This window comes from Hemibagrus wyckioides, linkage group LG20, assembly GCF_019097595.1.
Source record: "Hemibagrus wyckioides isolate EC202008001 linkage group LG20, SWU_Hwy_1.0, whole genome shotgun sequence".
Taxonomy (NCBI): Eukaryota; Metazoa; Chordata; class Actinopteri; order Siluriformes; family Bagridae; genus Hemibagrus; species Hemibagrus wyckioides.
This window is the reverse complement of record NC_080729.1, coordinates 17,940,290-17,953,933: the sequence shown is the minus strand read 5'-3', so window position 1 is coordinate 17,953,933 and position 13,644 is coordinate 17,940,290. Positions and strand designations below refer to the sequence as shown.

General features: G+C 39.4%; 1 protein-coding gene across 1 annotated transcript in view; it reads right to left on the bottom strand.

Moving 5' to 3' along the window:
- si:ch211-106n13.3 (vWFA and Collagen domain-containing protein) overlaps window positions 1-13,644 on the bottom strand; it is a 37,997-nt gene that overhangs the window by 6,173 nt on the left and 18,180 nt on the right. The window contains exons 17-26 of the mRNA XM_058418313.1: window positions 10,187-10,240; window positions 8,652-8,696; window positions 7,792-7,845; window positions 6,507-6,560; window positions 6,335-6,388; window positions 4,698-4,769; window positions 4,580-4,615; window positions 3,068-3,112; window positions 2,900-2,932; window positions 1,489-1,635 (exon numbers count right to left, since the gene is read on the bottom strand). Coding sequence (XP_058274296.1) covers window positions 1,489-1,635; window positions 2,900-2,932; window positions 3,068-3,112; window positions 4,580-4,615; window positions 4,698-4,769; window positions 6,335-6,388; window positions 6,507-6,560; window positions 7,792-7,845; window positions 8,652-8,696; window positions 10,187-10,240 — 594 coding nt within the window. The remainder of the gene's footprint in view (window positions 1-1,488; window positions 1,636-2,899; window positions 2,933-3,067; window positions 3,113-4,579; window positions 4,616-4,697; window positions 4,770-6,334; window positions 6,389-6,506; window positions 6,561-7,791; window positions 7,846-8,651; window positions 8,697-10,186; window positions 10,241-13,644) is intronic.

Sequence of the window (13,644 nt, the reverse complement as noted above, 5' to 3'; positions counted from 1 at the left end):
TGGAGAAGCATCTGAATATGAAAGACTCTTTCGTCTGCTCTCCTGCAGGTAAGACCATGGGCCACGGGTGTGTGGGTGACGGAGTGAGGTCGGGGTTTTCATGCATCGTAGGCCACAGTGTTTCAGGTTGTGACAATGCAATTTTTAACGCTCTACTGAACCGCTTGCGCTCGATGCATTTAATGAAACCAGAAAGCTACGTAGGTCAAAAATAATGCAATAATGCGCTGTAGCTCGGTTTACTTGCTGTGCTGTAATTGGATCATACAAGTAACCAGATGTGGCATAATGTAGTGGAGCAGAAAGTTAAATACAGTAATCCCCCTCTATATCGTGGTTCACATATATCGCGGATTTTTATTTGGAACATAACAAATTTTGTTTGCAGATTTTCCCGGTATATCGCGGTATCCGCAAACCTTATAGTGAATTGTTTTTATGTTGAAATAAAGGGACTAAAAATATAATTATTCATTACAAATTATAAACATTAATTTAAATAAAGTAAAATGTTAATAATATATAAAATACTGTACAGCGTAGCATTATTTAGGAACGCGCGGTGTTGAAAATCAAAATACAGTTCGGCTGGAGGAACGAGTCCGGCCAATCGGAATGCCTCATTCATTTAATCACAGTTGTGATTGGCTGCTGGCTATGCGTGCAGTTGGGGAAAGAGAAGCAGAATTCTCCAGCATCCCAGTACAACATACATACATACAGTACTCACTATAAATGTGATATTTCTACGAATTTACCCAAAATCCATCTCGCTATATGCTTATGCTGCGATAAAAGGGGGATTAATGTATTCAAAGTAAAAATTCTCAAAAATTTGTTATACTTTAGTAAAATACTCTGGATACTGGAAAAAGATACTCTCTGTACAGTACTGTATTACATTTACTTTGTTACTGACCACCACTGGGTTTAGGAAACCAGAGATCGCAGAGGAAATGAATGCAGACGTGCAGGAAGCACGCATGAAAGGGTAACTATGTACAGGAAGTAAACCAAGCTCAGGATCGAACCCGAGGTCAAAACGTGATCAAAAAGAGATCGATGAATCATATGTTTGTGAATGTTCCAATGTTCTGCCAAGTCCCATGATTTGGAAATTGAAGAGTGTAGGAATCCTGGACGAGACGACTGTTTAACCTTCATTATAGACAATATGCAGATCATTTTTCAACTTCCTGTTATTCTTTTGATGTGTACATGAAATGAAAATACGAGGTACATTTTCCATTCAAATAAGATAAGGGGGCGCAAACATTTGCACTATTGCAGCAACATGCTGTTTCCTCACCAAGGCTGGGTATCACTTCTTTATTTATTTTTTTTTAACAAATCTCAAAGAAAATGACCTTACCTAGGAAGAAAACCCAGAACATTTGGTGCTCATTGAGCTGTTTTTGTTTGTCTTTGGTCTGTTTCTTCTTAGGAGCGTGTAATGTTTTTGGTTTAATGTTGTGATTTGACACTTACAGGTTTTCCTGGGTAACCGGGGACACCCGGTTGCCCTGGTAACCCATCGTTTCCTGGAAATCCTCGAGGTCCTGCTGGTCCCAATGGACCAAATTCTCCCTTTTTCCCATCAGCCCCTCTGATTCCCGGATCTCCGGCTATACCTCGCTGAGACAGAGACAGACAGAGAGAGAAAGAGAGAGAGAGAGAGAGAGAGAGAGAGAGAGAGAGAGAGAGACAAATGAGGAAGTTTATAAACCCATTGGACTCCAGGGACAGCTATATTTAATGTTCAAGTGATTTCTATTTGCAAAAAGAAATATTTTCATTTGGTATGTTTAGGCTTAATGCAAATCACAGTGGCATGACACACCGTAATAGTGTAATTGCACAGCTATGAACTGAATCGTTCCTAGTCTCGCCACCTGCTGCACTCCACACGCTGGTGATCGGAAACATTTAACTTGTTTATACAAATGTTGTTTCGGCTGCTTCCTCAAGCAGATCAGTTGGTTCACGGGTTTGGATTTGGCACAGGTTTTACACCGGATACCCTCCCTAACATAACCCTCCTATTTAATCCAGGCTTGAGACCGGCACTGAGAGTTAACTCTTCAATGGTTGGCTGGGTTAGCACCCTGCCCAGGATTCGGACCCGGGTCACAGCAATAAGAGTGCAGGATCCTGCTCCTGGACCACCAGGATGATACAAATATTAAGAGAAAATAACTATAGACACTTGCCAGACTCTGGTAACTCGTTTGTTTCATAAACAATAATGAACTTAACTAACACACTATCACAATCTTCATTACATTATGTTAGGTACCATTTTATAGCCTACACAATTATCTTTCCAGGCAACTTCATCAGGTGTGTAAATTTTTCCGTTTTGAATAATCTATCCCTGATATGTATTTCTTTTGTCTCAGTCTACTATCTCGCTTGAGCGGGTTTACGTGTTTGCGCATTAACCGAGATAAGATGCTTGCGAAACTAGCAATTTCTGTTCCACAAAAGAAGTCAGATTCTCGGAGTAAGGTAATCTGCAATTCCAGTGAAATGCTTGACAAACGTTCCTCCAGCCGGTCCTGTCCCCTTTATTATCAACACGATTTTTCTCATGAAAACGGGTTATCTTACCAGGAAAAAAGGGAAATTCCTGAGAATGGATATTAAGTGTCTTACAAAACAAACGCACGCAAATCTTACGGCATCTTAATAATTATTAGTGATAAGTATTACCTGTGTGGAAAAAATTAAAAAAAACACAATCTGCACCGAAGATCAGATGATATGACTGAGTTGACATTTATGTTCCATAAATAATTTTGGTAATAAAGTGGCAGAAACTGAAAGAGCTCAAAGATTGCGAATAAGAACGAAACATGGGTGTGAAAGTGTTTGAGCGTGGATGAGGATGAATACACACCTCTCCTTTGCTGCCCCTGAGGCCTGGCTCACCCTGCAGAGTTAATGATATAGAAAGAATTCGTTCATATTCATCTTTGGCATGACACGAATTTTATAAATAATACTTCTTTATTTGATTAAAAATGCTATTATTATCATCATCATGAGGTCACTGTGTGTCACATACAGGTTTTCCAGGGAGTCCAGGTGATCCGTCACTTCCTCTCTGTCCCTGAAAAGACAAAAGACAGCCATTTTAGTATCTTTAATTTCCCCCCAGTACATTTTCAGGAAGTTGTATTGTGTATATGCATATATGTCATTCCTCAGCAGATTTCCTAGTCTAACCTTGGATGTGTGTGTGTGTGTGTGTGTGTGTGAGCGCACAATGGTGAACATACTGTGGTTTAAACAGATGACAAGTTTCCGTTTATTGCTGTAGAAACATTGGGTTTCAGAGAAATTGTGAGTCATGCCGCCCTTCTTCAGCAGCACTTAGTGACAGCTAAGCTCTGTTACATTTTTAGTCCATGTATTTTGCTTAGAATTTATGCAAACTGTGCGAGAATAAAAAAAAATAAATGAATTTGGAAAAAAAAATTAAGAAAGCTTTAAAAATGTTCCCCCTAGGTCCTAGTAAACCCCGGGTTAAGGGAATCCTGGGTTATTTTGTTTTCACGTTCTCACACTTTAAATAATGGCCTTGTCGCTTGTTATAACGTTACAAAGTTGTTATAACACCTCGAACGTACACAGTTAGCACCATGAGACGGGGTTAACTCTGCAGAAGCGCTGCTTCAAGTGTGAAACCTTCCCTTTACATTCCTGGGATTAAATGCAGAGATTACAGACAAAACCCTGTAAAAGTCTAAAAAGCCCTCCAATTGGTTGTAGATTACAATCAGTTATTCCACAGCACTGTTGAATGCTCGATTCTGATTGGTCGGAAGGTGTTGATTCATTTTCTAGAAGCCCTGGCAGCAGGTCCACATGCTCAGATACTGACGTTCAGTAGTAACGACTATTTCTATAGTAACGACTGGACATAAATGCATTGAACACGCTGTGTATGTTGATAGTGTTTCAGGACAAAGTGTCAGAGGTGAAGCTGTGACCTTTTTTTTTCTTGTCTTCGGACATCGGAAGTCATCAGCAGGGATTCTGAACTTCCTGTTTTTGTTTTTAATAACATGGCAAGCCGAGTTTTGTTTTTGTCTTCAAGTTAGAGTAGAAGTGAGGCTGGTTAAAGGGAACAACGGTTTATTGCTTTCAGAATGAAACCGAAGCGGTTCCACAATTTTACCACGTAGCGATAAATGGTTAAAAAGTCCTATGTTTTAATTCAATTGTTAAAAATCTATTTCATTAGATAGCGTCATCGTCGGAAATTTGCCGTGACAGAACTTTTTAAAAATAACCTCACCCCCTCCACCCATGTCGCTGATCAGTTGCTATGACAGCGATGTTTTATTTCTTACGTAAACGTATCAGCTTTGTACATAGCAACCTGCACCTGCGAACTTCTGTCTCTCATCTCTTGCTTTCCGTTTCCATATGTGTCTGTATCAGAAAGAGCTGACTAAGTGTAGCATGCTCTGTTCACGCCATCCACTGCACTGAGACTAAACAGTCTCTATATTAACACACGCTGCAGGAAAATAAATGTCATGGCCCATCACCCTCCACTGAGCTGCAGTACCTGACTTCCTTTTGGACCAGGCTCTCCTGATTCCCCCTGCGAAAGTAAGCAGTGCACAAAATCAGGGTCCGTCTTAGAAAATTCAGAACGAACGTCGAGAATTAGAAAACGGTCGTACCTTATGGCCTTTTAAACCTGGTAGGCCCATGATGCCTTGAGGCCCTGGAACTCCAGGTTCGCCTTGTGATCCCTGCCAAATAAACACACACACACACACACGTACAAAATAAGGCATGCAAAAGGTGTAATAAAAGTGCATGACTGCTGCGTGCTGACAAGTGTGAACAGTGTTTCCTCTCTATCTTTCCTGAACAAAGAAAAATACAATACATTTTATTTGCCCCCCACCTTCCCCCAGAAAACCTACAATGTTTTTCAGAGAAAAATCTAAGAGTGTCTCTTTTCTTATACAGCTTCATCTGGATCATTTTAGAAAGAAAGAATACGTGGAAATACCACCAAAAGAGGCAGATATAATCTATCAGCTCTTACATACTCAGAGTCTAGATTAAAACTTTCCACTTCAGTTTATCACGGAGGAGTGGAGCGTAACCTAAACTAATACCCACATTTGATTTCAGACGATAATCAAATCCTCCCTTCATCCTTCCTTCGAAACTGATTCGGACAATGATTGCAGCGACAGCGATAAATTGTGCCTGTCAGAAAGCTCACCTCGCATATTTATTACTAATAAAGCGCTTAGGCACATTTCGTGTGTCAGGACTTCGACATGCTCTTAGTTGGCCTGTGTACAGGATGTGGTTATTGTGTGAAAGTGAGGAAATGGCTGGGTATTTAACCTTTAAAAGGTAGCAAAACAAACTTCAAGGTTAGAAGTACAAAAAGCCCCAAAACAAAGCTAAACACACAGAACGTGTGTGAAACGTCCAGAGGATTCGACAACATTAATAACTGAAGCGTTTAAGTATTTTGAAACCCCTTGCAGTTTTCGGATCCCGTCTTGGGATTAAAAACCTAAATCTCAACTCAAGGCTGAAAATGTACACACTTTTCTCTCTGTATTTTAACTCGAATCAGCGTTCCCACCCCTCTATCTTGTCCCCCTGTAGGCTTTTTCCTACATTAGGCTGGATTTGTAAAATCCTTGGTCTCGATTGCTGCGTCCCAATTTGTCAGTAAATTCTGTGCGCTAAAAGTATGTACACTCTTTTTTTTGCGAAAGAAAGTGTATAGGTGCATTCAAAATTGCAAAGCGAGGCCAAGTGAGCTGTGTTTTCAGGCTGAAAATTCCCAAACAGAAGAAGAAGAAGAAGAAGAAGAAGTGCATGTCAAGTACATGGATGATGCATTTATTCAACCGAAAGAAAGAAAGAAAGAAAGAAAGAAAAAAAGTGTGATCCTTCATGCACTCAACGCTCACACATTTTTATTTAGCACAGTCTCTCCATCTAAGCTTTCAGCATTAGGAGGATATTGTTTTCACACCTTTTTCTGAGGGAAAACCCCTGAATTATGCTTCATAACGCACTTTAATGTCAGATGCACCGGGGATGCCGTCTCAAAATACAGAAGATGAACACCACAAGACTAAAAATTTGCGGCTTTTGCACTACGATCGACTCGAATCTCGGTGTCCAGAATATTGCCTGGATTTGTAAAACCCTCGGTCTCTCTCCTGTGTTGTGCCGTGTCCTAATTCGCCGACTTATGCCATGGACTAAAAATATGTATGCTTTTTTGTGAAGAAATTGCCGGTTTGTTTTAAGACTCTGAATATGCCGTGTAACTCACTTTAGTGCCGGGCGCACCGGGGACGCCGTCCTGCCCTCGAGGCCCCAAGTTCCCCTAAAAGCACAGAATCATTTATTATCATTATACCAAAATCTACTCATGCGCATATGTCAATTTTCACCGTATCACCCTTACACATGTACTGATATTTATTTTAAATTACAATCAATACCTTCGGACCGGCTGGACCTTCTGGACCGGGTGGTCCCATTGGACCTTGAGGTCCCTGAAATGAAATAATGAACTCACAGATTAGTTTAATTCAATATATATGATTAAAAAGATTCTGTGGAGGCAAAATTGCTCCTAAAAAGAAAAATCTGTCCTAAAACAAAACCCCTAACAGAATTACTGCATGCATGACAAGGATGTTTCTTTAAAAGGACCTAAAGGGTTAATGTTACTCTAACAGTGTAAAAGCTCCACTATTTAAATAGCTCGCTAGCATAAATTAGCTTGAACAGGATCACTCTGTTGTCCAATGAAATCCACCAGGACAAACCCAGAATCACAAAACTTAAAAAACAACAACTTTTGACTTGAATGTCTTTAAGTTTAACAGAGAAACAACAATATATTTCTCTGTGAAACTTACAAAGCGTTAGCATGCTAGCAAGCACCAAGACAGGCTAAGCTAAGCTAACGACGTCAGAGCATTTTCACATAGACCTGAATACAGCGATCTGAAAATTGACAATTTATTAGTTTTATTTTTGTCACATTAGCTAATTTGCTCATTTCTCGTTAAATCAGTCCACACTTTTACACAACACTGCTCTTCAAGGAGTCCAAACAGGCATTATATTGTGACCATATTTATTAATTTGACTTTATTTCTTGATGCAAAACAAAAGACATGCGACATCAAAGTCATTATAAAACACAACATTTGCCCAAATCCTAGGAAGTGAAACCAAGATGTGGGCAACAGAGGGGAAAAACAGAACCAGAAATTCAATGTCTTCTCTAAACGACTTTTGGTTTTGCTAAAGCAGGATAAAATAATTCATATCTTCTATTTTCATTGTCCATACAGCTAATACACCCTAATAACCATGTTTAATTTAGTAAATATCAGCCGAGAAGTAAGAATTTATTAATATTATTAATATTTATTATTAATATTAGATACGAGTTAATGTGCAATACCAGAAGACACCAGCAGGCGGCACCGTTCCATTAGGACTGAAATGTTCTCTATAATGAACGCAATTGGGTTTTTTTTACTCTGAGCAAAAAGTTTCTTTCTTTCTTTCTTTCTTTCTTTCTTTCTTCATTCCTTCCTTCCTGTCTTTCTATCCTTCCTTCCTTCCTTCCTTCCTTCTTTCCTGTCTTTCTTTCTTTCTTTCTTTCTTCATTCCTTCCTTCCTGTCTGTCTTTCTTTCTTTCTTTCTTTCTTTCTTTCCTTCCTTCCTTCCTTCCTTCCTGTCTTTCTTTCTTTCTTTCTCAGTACATACCTGAGGTCCTTTTGTCCCGGTTGATCCCGGTGTCCCTGGAAATCCTCGTTCACCCTGTTTACAGTTTAAAATGTCAAGACATGATAAACACTTCAGTTCACAAACAGCAACACCACACAACAGACACGGCCAATTCGTAGAAATAATATCGTTAAAGTTAGTAATGAAATGCAAAATCAGATATTTCGGACTAAGTACTCTTCACCGTCACGGTATATCCGTTTGAAAATGTTTTAATTTACACCACTACAATGCTGAATTCTTAAAATTTATCATCAGATGTTGATTAATTTTCTGGAACAGCGAGTCTTCCTTCTAAGGCAAAATACACTGTTTCTATAACAATAACACACAATTTATTAAAAAAAATAAAAACAAGTAATCAATGATATGGTGAAGTTTTCTGTTTAGGGGAGGAGTCTCCAGTGTCAGCACTTTGCTTGCATTTTCTCAGCAGCATGACGTGTTATATTAACCTTATACAAAAAGAATGACTGTTTAATGTAAGTTCTGGGGAAAATTTGTTTTCCAGACGTTCCACAAAAATCAAAATGTAGCTTTAAAGATATTTTAAATGTCATTCTGTAATAAATAAAGCATTGTAAGGGTCGGAAATTGCTGTTATTTTCATACAACACACTAAAACACGTTGTGTATCCGACTCTACATATCGTCAAAGGCATAGAAACTCTACATCTCTAACTCAACACTTTTTAACCTCTTACATTAAGTCTATATTTATGTATAATACCAGAAATACTCTGATTAAAGGATGTCCTAAAGATGAGCATTTTATGAAGAGAAAAACATTTCTGTTTGTGTCATTGCTCAGGTTAAGTATGTTAATTGCAAGCTCTTACCTGAGGTCCAGTGGGCCCTGTTTCACCTGGAGGTCCTCTCATGCCCTGAAAGATGAAGAGAAACACATTAAACACATTAAAAAAATACATTTTCCATACATAACCACAGAAACTGAGGGTCTACTGAAGTGATCAGAAGGTTATAAGTTCCTATCCCATCATTTTATCTGAGAACCAGTGGTGGATTCACAACCTTTAATTACTCCGCTCTGTGCTGTGATGGGTTTCTGCCTCACTTCTAAAAAAAAACCCCCAAAAAAGTGTCTCCCAAATGAATAAATTGTAGACTGCGACTCACTAAAGGGGTTCTTACTCAGCGTCTGTTTCTCTGGGTGTTCGGTTTTCCTCAGCCGCTTGTTATTTGTCGTCTGGCAATTGGACTTCTCCCTCGTTAGAGCAGTAATTACACCCAAGAGAGAGTTGATTAAAGATTAGAGAGAGGAGAGAGAGAGAAACAGAGAGAGAGAACTCAGACCCCGGCACAGTCATTTAGCCGTTCAGGTCATGTTCCTTTCAAAATCTCCCCCACCCAAACAGCCTCGGGAAACACCGAGATGCTAAAGATTTCATTTTTCAAAAGCAGCAGCTCAGTTTTGGCGTAAACAGGAAGTGCTACCCAGGCGAATTATCGAGTGAATGACCGCCACACTTTGTAGCAATCAAGCAAAATGTTCCCTTTCGGGAAATATCCCCCTGCACCTGAAGGTCTTTTTGCTTAGCACAGATGTTCCACTGGAAACAGAACATCTAGAGGTTCACCGCAGGCACAGCCGAGGGTCTGCGTTAACCGGCTGGATTAATGACAAAGACTCAAAATAGTGCACGAAACGACACGTCTATCTACCTAAACGATTCCATGGATCCTGCTTGGCTTCCCGGATCGGGGAGGCCACAAGAGAAACCTTCACGCAGCCAAAAACGTCTCCGCAAGAACCACTTGCCAGGCAGAATAAACATCAAATCTGAGCTGAGGGTATTTAAAGCTTTACATTTAGAGCAAATGGATCCTTGAAGAAGAAGAAAAAAAACCCCTTCACTGCATGGGATAATGTGTGCTGAGAAGTGACATCACACCAAACTGTTCGCATTAAGAGATCTTAAACCTCAAAGATGGATCTCTGGTGGCTTTCTTCGGTTTTTATCTGCCAGCTGTTCGGCTCACGCCGTTATACAAGCTGGAGTCTGTTTCAGATTCATCCTTTGTAATTACACGGTAACGAGGCAGGCTAATGAGAACTGATTAGTTGTTTATTACAGATTGTTACAGATTAGACCGAGGTCCAATCTCATTTCCTGTGTGCCCACAGTATTCTGGGAGAGTGTAATGACTGTGGTCACTTCATTATTTAGACTGAAACCGTGCCAAAGAAGGGGACAAATCTACAGACGTTTGGAAATGGCTCCTTGAGTATGGAAAACCAATGCAAAGTGCAGGACAGGAAATATAAAAAGAGAACAACTGTCCTGTGGTTGATGACCAGTGATGGTGGTAACATCAGTGATGACGTTCACGAGGGTTCAGAAGGTAAACTTACCGGAAGACCGTTCTGTCCGTCAGCTCCAGGTTCACCAGCGACCCCCTTTTCACCCTGTGACACAATCACACGAACACACACACATTCAGACTGCGTCAAAAAACACCACTGCAACGTAATAGCAAACGACTGAAGAACAGATCGATCTCCTGGAGAAATTCAGGAACGAAAAATAAATTGATTTCAACATATGATGAGAAAAAAAAGGAAGCATTGCTTAAGCGATCATACAGAAAGACGTCTTGAAGATGAGTCACGATTTAAGCAACTATCTTGAAGAATGTGAAAAATTCAGTACATTATGTTCAATCTTAGTCCGCTCACGCAGATAAACATCTGGTTAAAAAAGATAAGACAGTGCAAAAAACAGTGCACGACATTACAAAAGCAATTGTATTGAACATTCCAGGTAAAATAAATAAATATATAAAACAAAATTGCGTTTAAAATATGTAAAGTAAGGATTAAAAAATGCTGGAAAATAATCACCCTTCTCTAAATACCCCATTAATAAAGATACATTTAATTGATCAAATATTAAATTTTAATTCATTTTAAATATTATTTCATTTAAAATCTATTTTTTATTTAGTTTTTTAATTGTTTTTAATTGTTATTTATTTATTAAGATTTTTTAAATTATTTATTTTTATCTATTTTCAAAAATATTAAATAAAAAATAATATTTGTATTTAATCTAGCCAAGTCTAGCTAACAGATGTCTGCAAATTTCTTACTACTAGCATCATAGATAGCGTCATAGATTAACTCTATCCTACTCTAAACATCCACGTCTACGCTTATTATTGTGTTTTCGTTGTACAAATCTAGCAATCGCTAACGTCAGGAGAAACCGCTGAAGCCTTCATTTAAGCTAACGCTTAGATAAAGTCTTGCGTTTCACACTTCTCAGAAATTCTCTCTATCGCCTCTATGCTTAATAAGCAAGTGCTGTAGTTTCATATCACGTCTCCTCCAGCATGCTTCGACATCTAGGAGCTAAAACTAAACTACACTTCTGCCACAACCGCACATGCCCCAGACGACGTGTGTCAGGTTTACCCATAAAGCGGCGCACAAAGAGTAGGCCTTTCATGAGGTTCACCGCATGCACATGTGCAACTGCTTCAAGCAGCTTCTGCTAAACACACAAGCTAACACACCCAGTCATTTAGAAAATAAGAACCCAGTTGGGGAATGGAGGTGAGGTTGTAACAGCTGTAAATATTGAAGAAGACAAGTGCTGGTTGTGGCCAGAGAGTTCTGACCACAGGGCGAGTGTGAGAACTTGGCTAGATGTGACTCCGATGGCAATAATGGAGAAGAAAGCGCCTACAAAGTTTACCACAATCTAAATATTTCTTCAATGTTCTTCAAAGACTTCTTATCTGATCACAATGCCTTCGGTCCAAAATTGTTTCATTTGGTATGGATCATAATCTACAACGTGGAAATTTGGTCATTATTTATGTTCATTATGTTCTAACGTCGTGTCAATATTTACACAACGTCCCGCTATAAACAGTTCCTGCTATTTAGAAACACCTGCTTAATTCAGTTTGTTGGGACTCTGTGTTCAGATTGTTTAACACTCCTAATTTTCTGAAACTGTGTGAGACTCTGGGTTTTTCCAGTCATTTCTTGAGCTTTTGACTTTACAGCTAAAACAAACATGTGGTTGAAGATACAGATCTTATTTTGTTTTTTTTGTGACTAATATGATGATTTACGAATGCGAAAGTGGAAAAGTTATATATTATAGAATTAAACATCAAGAAAATAGCACTTGATGCAGTACATCATACAGTCTGGGATTTGTCAGACAGTAACTCCATTTAAACTCAATTTAACTTAATTCATAACCTTAATTCATATATTACACTATATTGCCAAAAGTTTTGGGACACCCCTCCAAATCATTGAATTCAGGTGTTGTTTTTCAGGGGTTGGGCTCGCCCCCTTCCTGTGAAAGGAACTCTTAATGCTTCAGCTTCATACCAAGATATTTTGATCAATTTCATGCTCCCAACTTTGTGGGAACAGTTTGGGGATGACCCCTTCCTGTTCCAACATGACTGCACACCAGTGACCAAAGCAAGGTCCATAAAGACATGGATGAACAAGTTTTAGAATATGAATTAGAGCGGAGACTGCGAGCCAGGCCAAAACTAGGACGTCTGTCTTTACATGCACATGAATGTAATATGGAGTTGGCCCGCCCTTTGCAGCTATAACAGCTTCAATTCTTCTGGGAAGGCTTTCCACAAGGTTTAGGAGAGTGTTTATGGGAATTTTTTTACCGTTCCTCTAGAAGTGCATTTGTGAGGTCAGGCACTCCCAAAGTCATGTTGGACCAGAAGGCCTGGCTCGTAGTTTCCGCTCTAATTCATCCCAAAGGTGTTCTATCAGGTTGAGGTCAGGACTCTGTACAGGCCAGTCAAGTTCCTCCACCCCAAACTCACTCATCCATGTCTTTATGGACCTTGCTTTGGTCACTGGTGTGCATTCATGTTGGGGTCATCCCCAAACTGTTCCCACTAAGTTGCGAGCATGAAATTGTCCAAAATGTCTTGGTATGAAGCTGAAGCATTAAGAGTTCCTTTCACTGGAACTAAGGGGCCAAGCCCAACCCCTGAAAAACAACACCTGAATTCAATGATCTGGAGGGGTGTCCCAATACTTTTTGCCAATATAGTGTATTATGCATAAAAACTTTGGTCTTTAAGATAAATATAGTCTCTTGAGTACAATGCTGTACAAAGAAAAATATTTAAAGGGGCAGTACATAAATTAATTAATATTGTCATGTTTATGTGTGTAATATTGCACAGGAATGACATGCCAGAGAGCCTATATGGCCCAAAACATAACTTTCAGCGTTGATAATTAGCATAATAACTTGCAGTTGCAGTAATCTGACTATAGCTTATATTATAAAGCACAAACACATGCACGTTCAGTGTCGCTTATACTCTAATCTGCAAACCGCGAAGCATCAGGATCAGGATAAAGATTTTTTAAATATCATCATGAGACCACATCACCACACACCACACCAAAGTGTCACTCGGTCCCAGCCCTGATGCGTATATTTCCTGATATAGATCTCCCTGAGCTATAGTAAGCTTTTAAACACTTCAAGATTAACTCCTATATAATTAGATCTCAAACCTGGAAAACACGCTACATTTTGACATGCTAAAAATGAAAGCGAAAATGTTGCTGTAGAAATTACATGCACGGGTATATAGCACGCACGTGTCCTAATTGGAAAGCGAGTAGGATCTTTGAGGCAGCCTGTTATTAAGATCTAAAATATGCTACGCCCATGACAGCCAGGCACAAGGCACGGAGATAGCTATAAGGTTCGTCATTTCGCTAGCTTTTCTACCCTGAGTGCCAAATTACAAGCCACATTCACACTGAAATCTTGGGGGAGGCTTCAGGGGGACCCTCCT